The 12404-nt window shown below is 43.6% G+C and overlaps 1 protein-coding gene across 4 annotated transcripts in view; it reads right to left on the bottom strand.

Annotated features, from left to right (window-relative positions):
- LOC124787734 (puromycin-sensitive aminopeptidase) overlaps window positions 1–11861 on the bottom strand; it is a 170273-nt gene extending 158412 nt beyond the window's left edge. The window contains exons 1-3 of one of the 4 annotated variants that reach the window (XM_047254585.1): window positions 11036–11861; window positions 10699–10940; window positions 8861–9014 (exon numbers count right to left, since the gene is read on the bottom strand). In XM_047254585.1, the coding sequence (XP_047110541.1) occupies window positions 8861–9014; window positions 10699–10940; window positions 11036–11494 (855 nt within the window). In that variant the 5' untranslated portion in view covers window positions 11495–11861. Of the gene's footprint in view, window positions 1–8663; window positions 8815–8860; window positions 9015–10698; window positions 10941–11035 lie in introns of all 4 variants that reach the window. The other 3 variants (XM_047254583.1, XM_047254586.1, XM_047254584.1) reach the window with 3 other exon arrangements.
- Window positions 11862–12404: the final 543 nt, after the last annotated feature.

The following is a 12404-nucleotide window of genomic DNA, read 5'->3' as shown; positions in this document are numbered from 1 at the left end:
GGACATGTGCGAAAACTTGTATGGAATGATGTAACCCACCGTCACTTATAAAACTTAAAACTAAACAAGCTGATGAGGCATTGTCAGCTAAAATTAATGGCAATGAGTACAGTAACTAAAGAGCCCATCGCAGGCAGATAAAGAAGGACGGCTCACCAAGATATGGGCCACTGCCAGGTGCCACACCGACAATGAGGTGGGTCATCATGGCACAGGAGGTAGCAGTGTGTCACCCAAGTGTGCCCAATGTGGAGCCGACAGAGAACCACAGAGTCCCTGCGAGAGGCCGGCGTGGAGGTCTTCCACACTTTCATAGTCTCCTTAATGGCACACAGTTTGTTGTGCATACTGAGATTATGCCATTCCGTCTCCCAAATCCACAAACCTTGTGGTGTAGTACTGAACGCAGGTCAGTTGCAGAGAAGCCAATCTCCATAAGCAGTTTCTGCGTAGCCTGTTTGGCCAGCCTGTCGGCGTTCGTTGCCTGGGATTCCAACGTGACCTGGGGTCCAGACAAACACCACTGAGGGACTGGACCGTTCCAGGGAACAGATGGATTCCTGGATGGTTGCTACCAAAGGATGACGAGGGTAGCACTGGTCGACAGCTTGTAGGCTGCTCAAGAGTCAGTACACGAAGAAATTACTCCCCAGGGTATGGACAGATGTGCTCAAAAGCATGAGATAGCCACCAGCTTGGCAGTGAAAACACTGAAGCCATCAGGCAAGGAATGCTGTTCAATATGGCCTCCATGGACATATGCAAAGCCGGCATGATTATCAGCCATCAAGCCGTCGGTGAAAACAACTTCATGGCCTCGGTACATGTCAAGAATCTAGAGAAAATGGCAGCGGAGAGCGGTCCTTAGGGCCATGTGAAAGATCCAGGCGAAGCTGCGGCCTAGGTGTACACCATAGAGTTGTATGTGAATGGACCTCAAGTAGAGGTCGTAAAGGCAAGGACTCCACTTCGGAAAGAAGGGGTAGGACACAAGCTGCAAATGACAGCCTGACCTGGGCCACTGATACGGGAGATGAACAGCCTTGGGTGAGAAAAGGAGACGGTAATTCAGATGTGCAGGAGAACTATGAATGTGTGCAACATAACTGGCCAGCAGTTGTACACGCCTAACCTGCAATGGAGGAACTCCGGCCTCCACTGGGACGCTGGTCACCGGACTCATTCTAAAAGCTCCTGTCGCTAGGCGAATGCCAGAGTGGTGCACTGGGTCGAGTACACGCAACGCTGAGGTCACCGCCGAACCATAAACCACACTCCCATAATCAAGGCGGGATTGAACAAAAGCTCTATAGAGCAGCAGCAGCAGCATAGAGCAATCTGCAACCCAGTTGGTGTTGCTCAGGCAGTAGAGGGCACTGAGGTGCTGCCAGTACTTCTGCTTAAGCTGACAAAGGTGAGGGAGCAAAGTGAATCGGGGATCGAAAACCAGTCCTAAGAATCCACTACAGTGAGTGAATCGTCATTAAGGTAAAGTTCTTGTTCCAGATGAACGGTACAATTCCGACAGAAGTGCGTAACACACGACTGCGGTTGAAAACTGGAAACTGTGGGCTAGAGCCCATGACTGCGCCTTTTGGATGACTCCCAGTAGGCGCCTCTCAGCAACTCCAGCACAATTGGTGCAGTACAAAATGCAGAAGTCCTCTGCCTATAGCCAAGGTGAGACGGACGGCCCTACAGCTGCTGCTAGACCATTAACGGCCACTAAAAATAGAGATACACTCAATACAGAGCCCTGCGGGACCCCATTCACCTGGACTTGGGGAGGGGTGGGGGACGGGGAGGGGGGAACTATGGGAGGCACCAACTTGGACACAGAATGTACAAAGTATCAGGAAGTTTTGGATAAAAATCAGGCCTCTGAGACCCCACTCGCGTAATGTGGCAAGGATATGATGTCACCAGGTCGTGTCATGTGCTTTTTGTAAATCAAAAAAAGACAGCAACCAGGTGTTAGTGTCTGGAAAAGGCTGTTCGGATGGCAGATGCTAGGGACACAAGATTATCAGTGATCGAGTGGCCCTGGCAGAGGCCGCCCTGACATGGAGCCAGTAGGTCACGTGACTCCAGGACCCAACCCAACCGCCAACACACCATACATTTCCGCAGCTTACAAAGAATGTTGGTGAGGCTGATGGGCTGACAGCTATCCACATCAAGCGGGTTTTTACTAGGTTTGAGCACCAGAATAATGGTGCTCTCCCGCCGTTGCGATGGAAAGATGCCAACACACCAGATCAGGTTCAAGATGACGAGGAGATGCCACTTGCAGTCAGACGAGAGATGTTTAATCATCTGACTGTGGATCTGATCTGGCCCAGGAGCAGTGTCGGGGCAATGTCCACGGGCACTGAGGAGCTTCCACTCTGTAATGGGGCTTTATAGGATTCACTGTGGTATGTAGTGAACTATAGGACTTTCCCTTCCAGCCACTATCTAAGAGTGCGAAAGGCTGCGGGGTAATTCTCCGACCTAGAGGCTTGAGCATAGAGCTCAGCACAGTGCTCGGCAATCGTGATTGCGTCGGTAGATAACAAGCCATTTATGTTAACACCGGGAACATCTGTTGGGGTCTGGTACCTGAAAACACATTTGATCCTTGTCCAGACTTGGGACGGTGATGTATGGCACCCAATGGTCGAGACATATCTCTCCCTACACTCCTGCTTCTGTTTGATAAGTTGGAGAACGTGGGCACAGAGCCGTTTAAAGGCTATGAGGTGCTCCAGTGAAGGGTGCTACTTATGTCGCTGTACAGCTTGCCGACACTCCTTAATTGCTTCAGCGACTTCCAGCGACCACCAACGGACTGCTCTTTGCAGGGGCTACCCTAAAAAGCGAGGAATCACGTTTTCTGCTGCAGAAAGGATTGTTGTAGTCACCTGCTCAACCATCCCATCGAAGTCCCCGTGGGGGGAGATTGAATGGTGACAGCAGAGGTCAAAGTTTTCCAGTCCACCTTGTTTAAAGCTTATCTGGGCAGGTGTCCATGGGCCTGACACTGGGGCAGTGACAGGAAGCTGGGGAAGTGGTCACTACCACACAGGTCGTCACATGCTCTCCAGTGGATTGATGGGAGGAGTCCTGGGCTGCAAATTGATAAATCAATGGCCGAGTAACTACCATGAGCCACACTGAAATGTGTGGCGGCCCCAATATTTAAGAGGCGGAGGTCGAACTGAGACAGTAAAGTTTTGACATCTCTGCCTCGGCCAGTAAGCACGGTGCCACCCCACAAGGGGTTATAGGTGCTAAAATCCCCCAAAAGTGGGAAAGGTTGGGGAGTTGATCAATCAGTACAGCTAATACATACAGGAGTACTGCACCATCTGGAGGAAGATATACATTGCAGACATGTATTTCCTGTGTCGTCCTCATTCTGACAGCCACAGCTTCAAGAGGAGTTTGAAGGGGCACAGTTTCACCTTCAGACTGAGTTTAGGACATAAGCGTAAACTCCACCTGACACTCAATTATAGTCGCTATGGTTCCTATAATATCCCTTACAGAAGGCATGGGTCCGCATTGCCAGGGACCAGGTTTCCTGGAGAGCAATGCAGATAGCAACTGTAAAACTTAACAGGTGCCTTAGGTCAGCCAGGCGGTGGAAAAAACTGTCGCAATTCCACTGGAGGATGACGTCATCGTGAGACTGGGAAGGCATGGAACATTCAATGAAGCAGTTTACACCTCAGGGTCATCTGCTGCCACCGACTTATTGCCTGAGCAGTCTACATCCATTGTGTCTGAGGGTCCGGTGAGATCTAAGCCCTCAGCGGACACCAGAATCTCCACCTGATCTGCAGACACAGGCAGGCAACAATGGTGGGGGTCACACCGTAATTCCCTTGGTGTTGGGGGTCTTGTTTTTGGATTTCTCTCACTGCTCCTTGGGTTTCCCTGGCTGGGAGGACTTCACTGATCCAGTCTCCAGGACTGAGGACGAGTGTGAATCCCTATGACCAGCTGCTTTCGGGCTCTTCAGCCACTAGCGAATGTCTTTTTTCCCACTAGCAGAAACTTGGAAAGGGAGTGACCCAAGGGACCCCTTCCTAGTGAGAGGGGCCGAAGAAGACTTATGCTTCTCCAGTGCAGGAGTGCTTCAATGCTGTTGCAGATATAGCTCACAGTGGAATGATTCCGCTGGTCTGCATTGGCCGCTTATATACTGAGCGCGTGCCCTTGATTACATAAGAGTGCTGATAACGGACTTAGCCACTGCGAGGGCCGGCGCGGGAACATTATCCCGTAGCTTGCTGTAGTCATACTAGCAGCACGCGTACCCGCTGGCGAGCTGGCCCAAGCGGGTTGCACCATGCAGCCACGTAGGCGCTCAGCGGCCAACGCGGCACTATGTCTTCGATTTTTTTCAAATTGTTGCATCCTTGAGCCCTGTTCACCAGATGTACGTCTAGCGATTGGCGGCTGACGCTACAGATCAGACTTTATTAATAATTACAGTAGAGGGTTACATCACCAGTTACAGTTACATTCTCAGCAAGTACACCAAGTCCTTTCATCCATAGATGTATTTTTTCATCATTACTAACTTTACGACAGGAACGGGTATACAATGCAAAAGGCATATTACTGTATACATAATTAGGTCTAGATTGGCTCTTAGCATCTATTCCACAATGCCAGGTCTAGTAAGTGATGACATCTCAGTCAGCGAATGATTCCAATCCAGGTAGAGAGGCATTCTCACATCGGACGATAGCGAGAGTAAACCATCCAGGTTGGGGGGAGGAGTGTTGCTCCCAAAGTAGGTGATGCAGGAGCAACAGGAAGGGAAGTGACCCTCACCATCATGCGGGCAGGTGTAGTCTTCTGGATCTGAGAGGTGACTGGGGTTGGCGGAGCTGATGGGGGCTAGAACTGTTGTAGCAGTGGAGCAAGACGATGTCACATGTGCAGGATGTAGGTGCTCAAATTTCATCTTAGCCTCAGTGTAGGTCTGTCGGTCCAGGGTCTTGTACTCCATGATTTTCCTTTCTTTCTGGAGAATCTTGCAGCCAGGTGAGCAAGGCGAATGGTACTCTCCACAGTTGACACAGATGGGAGGCGGGGCACACGGAGTATTGGGATGTGATTGGCATCCACAATCTCAACATGTGAAGCTGGAAATACAGCGGGAAGATATATGGCCAAACTTCAAGAATTTAAAGCACCGCATTGGAGGAGGGATACAGCACTTTACATCACAGTGGTAGATCATCACCTTGACCTTCTCAGGTAATGTATCACCCTTAAAGGCCAAGATGAAGGTACCAGTGGCAACCTGATTATCCCTCAGACCCCGGTGGACACGCCAAATGAAACGTACACCTCGCCGCTCTAAATTGGCTTGCAGCTCATCATCAGACTGCAAAAGATGGTCCCTGTGAAATATGATACCTTGGGCCATATTTAAGCCCTTATGGGATGGGATGGTTACAGAAACATCCCCTAGCTTGTCACAAATGAGTGATGTCCGTGACTGGACAGAGGATGCTGTTTTCATCAAAACTGACCCAGATCTCATTTTGGACAAGCATACCACCCCCAAACTTGTCCTTTAAACGCCCAACAAAAAATTGAGGCTTCATCATCATGAAAGAATCCCCATCAGCTCTCGAACATTTAAGGTACCAGGGCAAATAAGAACCGCGGCCATCCTTAGCCTGACATTCTTTCCATGGTGTGGCCAAGGAGGGGAACGATTTGGGGCCATACTTCAGTGAGTTGAATTGAGCCCATGATCACTTAGAGACTGCTGGTGTTTGACCATCAGCAAGAGATTATGTACTACGCTTCATCATGTGTCATCTGCCCTGATGCCACCCACTCCGACCAGAGAAAGAGCATGGGTGCCACCCAGCCGCAGCAAAGGCCACACGGCAGGATGATCACTGCCGGGAGTCCCGATGCCCCAGGATGATGGCATCTACTCCTCGGCATATGTGGGGAGTTAACGGCACAGGTATCAGCAGAGCGATCCCTGTGTGGTCAGGGGGCTACAACGAACAGGCCCCACCACAACGGACTGGCTACCATGCAGGATATCAGGTGCAACCAAGAAAACAAGTCCATTATCATTGTCAGCATAGAAAACAATAATCCATAGTTGATGGAAAAATATGCACCCAGGAGGGTGACCTCGCCCAACAGTTGGAGAGTGAACAAAAGTCCAGATCCACGGCGATGAAGGATGCGATAGGTCTCAGTGCATGATGGCCATAATGCAGCATGTAAGGCGCCCTTCCCGAATTGGCTCGCTCTTCGGGAAAATTTTGAAAAATGGAGGTCGAATCCTACAGGGGACCATCACATAAAGGCCGAAACACGTGAGACTCCTTTTAGTCGCCTCTTATGACAGGCAGGAATACCTCGGGCCTGTTATAACCCCCAGACCCACACGGGGCAAACTAATTTTGAATTTAAAGAAAACAAACAATACGCATTTCAGCATAAAGAGGGAAAACGAATTTGCCACATTAAGCATAGATGATAAACATGTAGGTTGTGTAGCAAACACCATGTTCTTAGGTGCGAATATTGATTGTCAAATAACACAGAATGAACACACAAAGAAACTGCTAAAAAGAATCTTATCAGCATGTTATGCTCTTAGGGTTTTGTAATCTCTTAACACAAAACGGCTTTTGGTGATGTACTATCTCATTTTTCTCTCCGTTCTTAGCTGTAGGACTTTTTCTTGGGATCAAAGACACAAAATATTTACAATTTTTAAACTGAGGAAAAGTGGAAAAAATAACTTTATATACTTAATGCACCAAGTGAGTGCATCTAGTAATCTCTAGTGCGTGTCAGGGAAAACATTATTAAGTATTTCACTAACAGTTCTATACATAATCACGGAACAACGGCCAGTCTGGACTTTTACTAAGGACAAACAAACAAAAAACCTGATACAGTATCTTCTACCAGGGAATAAAACTGTACAATAAATTTCCCAAGGAAATGGAAAATATTACTAAAATACATCTATTTAAAAAGGCACCAAAACATATTTTACACATAATGCATACTACACAATTAAAGACTACTTAGAGCACTTGAGATTAGAGATCAATAATGAAAGGCGAGAACTACAACACCACCTTGCCACATTACAATACATGATCACAAAATAATGTTGTTACAAAAAAATAATTTATCAAGATCTGAAGTGCAGGATAGTTATGTCTTGATATTCTCAAGAGTTCACCAAGTTCAATACCTCACTCATCATGGGGGGCAGACCCCGAAGGGGTGGGGTCATGTGGACTGAGGAGGACAAAGATATGCATTATACCTTATGCTTCCTCAAAAACTATAATGATTGAGTAAACCGCCCACCTGAGTAAGCTGTAACTAGCAAGGTCAAGTTATCACCTCAATGTACATTGTACAACTATTGAACAAATTAATCTTGCTAAATTTAAGAAAGGTGTGATAGAAGCAGACCTTATTTTTTCACTACTGAGAAAAATCCTAAGAACTTCATTTCATAAATCCCCAAGACCTCTAAGCACGCAGTACTCTATGGCCAAATGAGCAATGTCCAAGTCCTTGGACAACTTCTGCCAACGATTACTGGAATACTGCATACAAGTAACCAACAGTTACACTAAGGAGTACGAGTGTGTGCTTTGGAAGAGACTTTAGAAATGAAGAGTTTATACCCGAATTCATTTGGGCATTGGAGAATATGGAATAAAAATTTAAAATGAAAACTGTAGTGAAACATTTGCCAAAAGCCTTGAAATATTTTAACATTGGACTCATCTAAAGGGCATGAAGAGCTTGTATGGGAAAATATTTGGGAGGGTTGTATAGTAGTGAACAAAGAAGAGACAGAATGTACCGAGTAAAGAATCAGTTCTGATGACATAAAAAACAAAGGTGTACAACAGAGAACCTGAATCCCAAGGAGTATGAAAATACTGAAATCGGCCAATGCAAAAAACATTACAGAAATGTAAATAGAGAAAAAGTGGAAAATGAGAAAAATGAAAACTCCATTAGCATTTCTACACATGGGGAACAAAACTGCAATCATTAGTACATCAAATTATAGTATATGGCAAAATTATCAATTTCTTAAAACTCTTTTCAAAACCAAAGTTTGTTTTGGAGGAAAAAAACAGTGAAATTTGTGGACAGCTTAAAGCTCGGGATCCAAGGTCAAGAAAATCATAGTTTTTTTTACAGTGGCCTTTGAACAATTTCACCTCTTATCTCTATTTGCAAATTTCTGATGTACTAAATACACTATTGGATTGAAGTTGAAATACTGTTGAGATTTTATACTGCTTAATTCTTCTGAAAAATCTCTGTTACTGGCAAAAATAAAATAATAAATTCTGCTGCTACAATCACTGATCCCCAACAGTAAAATGTAAATGCACGTCAGAATTACTTAAAGTAATTATGCTGGTTACATACAATTATCATCAACATTAAGTATAAGAAACATCTCCAATTTGTCTGGGAAACTAAAGCATAACAATACATGAATGCAACACCCAAGCACCATGCAGAGACTTTAGCAATTTCACTAACTGTCTGTGGTACCATCTCTCACACAGTTTTACTATCCTAGATCAAAAGCAAGAAAATTAAATTTTATTTGCCAACTGAAAAACAGAGAAACTTACCATATTGGAAAGAGCAACCTTACTCTCTGGAACAACCAAGGTGATGTTGAAAGTAGCCTTTATTGCAGGTTCATCCCAACATGGGAAGCATCGCCGAGCATCTGTGGCCTCAAACTGCGTGACACCTGCATAGCGCTCTTCGCCATCTGGGCTGCAAGCAGATATATAGGACCTTCACACTGAGTTTTGAGGCTTACCATATTTGAAAGCGCCACCAGCCCATCATCTTTTGGTATTGAAACAGCAACTGAGAAGCAGGCTTTCACTGCAGGCTCATCCCAGCAAGGGAACAAACGGCGAGCATCAGTTGGGCACAGCTGCGTCACCGCGGAGAATGCAGGTTCACCACATCTGAAGTTGTTTAGCTTTTAGAGCTAGTACTAAAAGACTACATTCTGAAAATTCTATGTCTCCTGGAACTTTTAGCTGTTCTGGCCAGATGCAAGAAACAATATTGATGGCTTAATGTTTACAGGCAAAAGGCTTTCAGATTAATTAATAATAGAAAAAAACTTATAATAACTGAATTTGTGCAAGAGAATCAATATTTACAAGAAAACCTTTGGTATGAATAATGTGATAAGATAACACACCATCATAAAACGTTTTCCACCTCTGACCAATTACGTTTACAACTGAATCATCTTTGCCTATGTCTTCTCATCATCCCTTTTGTTCATTGTAGTGTACACCTTTCAACTCTGCAAGCTGTTTCTAGCCCTACACAGCACTTATACGTATCATTCTCAACACACGTAGAACGGTTAAATTTAAGAACAATACACTAATCTGACACACAGCGCAGTAACAGTAACAAAAACTGGGAAAAAGAGATGGAACCAAACTTGGACCATTTCATGTAGGCTATTGTGGCAAGTTCATTTAATTCTATGAAGATCATTCGCCCCCCTATTCTGTTACACACTGAGACTGACAAGAATTGGAAGTGTGTCCATCTAAAATCTAAGGCTAAATCAATAAATTTACTCATACAGTATGTTACATATGAAGAGTTTTTGATTATATTCCATTGAAACACAAGATGCCCCAAATATTTATTAAGTTCTCCACAAAGTTAGTTATTATTTCAGAAGGAACAAAACTCTTAATTCATCAATTTTTGTTTATAATTCTTGACACTTTTACTCTGAACATTTCTCCATACACTCAAGAGCTATAAAAATAGGTAGCCTAATTATTGTTACCACCCAAATGAGTGGTGTGCTAAAGACATGCTTGATGTTAGACTGCTTAAAATACAGAATGTTTTCTTTTTATTGGCAAAGTCAGTACCCACCCCCTCCTCTTTTTAGAAAATAAACAAGGGCATTGGGAAAAAAACTCAGAATGTAACTTAGAAACAAATCTAACAGCAGGCTACAATCTATATAGTCAAGTACAGTAAATTCATAAACTGCACACTGTAAGACAATATGAATCCATCAAAAATTAAGGCTTCATAATACATCCTCCTTGGGCAACTGACAGTTTTCTGCTTAGCCTACAACTTGACAGTACTCACAAAATTTCACATTACCAGCAAAATGTCTCACCTGAACATATCTAAAATTAAGGAAAAGTGCAAACTGAAGGAAGAAAAGAAAATGGAAGCTTAAGACTAACAGGCCATGTGTCGGATACTACCCTGCGCACACTGTTACTGGTATACAAATGAATACTTAATGGAACACAAATCTTCCAATTTAAATATATAGGCCTAACTAAGGGTAGGGCCATAGTATTACTTTTAATAACTTTTTCCATAAGATAAATAAATAAATTCAAGAACCATAATGAACTACTATACATTCTCTTGCCCAACATATTACTCTAATTGAAATGACATTGAACAGTACAGATGCATCTCAAGGAAGTCTATCTGTGGTGAGATTTCCTTGGCAATGATCACAAAACACCTGTCGTTAAAATTACAATTATATACATCCAAACTAAAACAGATAAAAGCATGGAAACACTGATAACCCACTATAAATATACAACATAATTTTTCTTTGAAATAAGAAAGTCACGTTACCTTACATATTTGCTCCTGTAAAATCCTTTCATTTTGTCGTTGATTTCCCCAGTAAAATCGAAAGCTAGTAATCCATTCCCCGCATGAAGGGGCTCAGGAAATGTCAATGTCAAAGTTTCATCCTCCACCGACAATGAGACGTCTGTAGGAACAAGACTGTTACCAGTCGAAGTTGTGTATTCGACACTTTTAATTGTTAAATCTAAGGAATTCAGGACGATTTTATCCGTCACTGTTTTTACCTGAAGTAACAGAAAAATATATCAAAAGCACTATTATCCGAAACGATCCAATTTCATGTTTAATTATGTTACAAAACCACTTTTCGTTGACATACCTCAACTTCTATTGTTTCTTTCCCTTCAAACACTAATGTTTTCAGGTCAGGCTTCAGTATCAGATCGTAATGTTTTGGTACGACACACTTCGGTAGTCTCTCGAATGGTTTTGATTCGGGCATGTTTGTCGTGTGTATAAAACGCTTTCCAGTTGGTACAAAAAATGTTTCACTCACTATACTACAGCTATTTAGCGAATAACCTGCTAAATGACGACCGAAACTGCTTACGAAATCTTCACTTAAATAATATGCTCTCTTCAAGCGGTGACCGCAATTACCCCTCCAAGCCCCAACCCACGGGAGTGAAGTTATACCACTGACACGTATATCAGTAGGTCTAAGCCAGTTTTCCTGCCCCGACAGAAGATAACGGTAACAGCACAGTCCGTGCCCAACTAAAACCGGTTCTCTGGTCCGTCGTATACAACGACAAAGTGTTCTTCCAGTCCAGAACATAAATCGAGCAACGAATAAGTAAACTGAAATTCGCGAATAGAGTTTTAATGGCCTCTAATCAAATAAAGATGAAAGTGTTCGAAAAACAATACAGTCGCTTTTCTATACGCTTTTCAACCAAGAAAATACGCCGGTGAACAGTTAACAGACAAGAATATGTAAATAAATACTAGTCTGTGTTATGTGCCACTGGCGCTAAACTCTGAGATGTGTATGATGATTCTGCATGTTTTCGGCAACTTACGAAACAAAACACGCTCGCTTAGCGTTTTCGTTTATGTAGCTACCGCTCCCCATTGAGATATTAATGTATCGGTACTTATGTAATTCACAACAAAAAGGGTTATCACAACTAAAAGAAAAATATCTTGCGAACAAATCCTCTGTCTCGCTATTACTCAGTTTGACTGGAAACAAGTTAGCATCAACGCGAATGTGTGCTACACTGTTGTAAACATGGGCGATTTGAACTGTAAATTGTGGGGTTGTAAACCAGTAGCTGTACTGAAGCTTATGCTGTTAAGCACAGCCTTGAGCTACAAATCCAGTGGCGTGTATATGGAGTCACGATTCTAATACCGGGTGCGCTAATCTTTCGTAAATAAAATTATCGTATTTTTTCCAACAAAATTTTGTTTTTCAAGCTTAGAGATATTTTCACACGAAAACAGACCATATAATGAGAGAAGAAATAAGCAGATTTTATTTCTGGTAATAGTTGTCCTCTTCTATATTACTGCGCGAACAGCTGTTATGTCAACGACTTCTCGTCAGTACTGCACGTGCTGCGCGCTGTGTTGCTTCGTCCTTGAGCGGTATACCGTTAGATCAACGAACCTGAGAAGAATGAACGAAGTGAAACAGGATAAGATAGTCATCGGTCTTCCAGAAATTACAGTACAGCCGTTGC

This window comes from Schistocerca piceifrons, chromosome 3 (genome assembly GCF_021461385.2).
Source record: "Schistocerca piceifrons isolate TAMUIC-IGC-003096 chromosome 3, iqSchPice1.1, whole genome shotgun sequence".
Taxonomy (NCBI): domain Eukaryota; kingdom Metazoa; phylum Arthropoda; class Insecta; order Orthoptera; family Acrididae; genus Schistocerca; species Schistocerca piceifrons.
The sequence above is the reverse complement of the archived record's forward strand: the minus strand, read 5'-3'. Positions and strand labels throughout refer to the sequence as shown.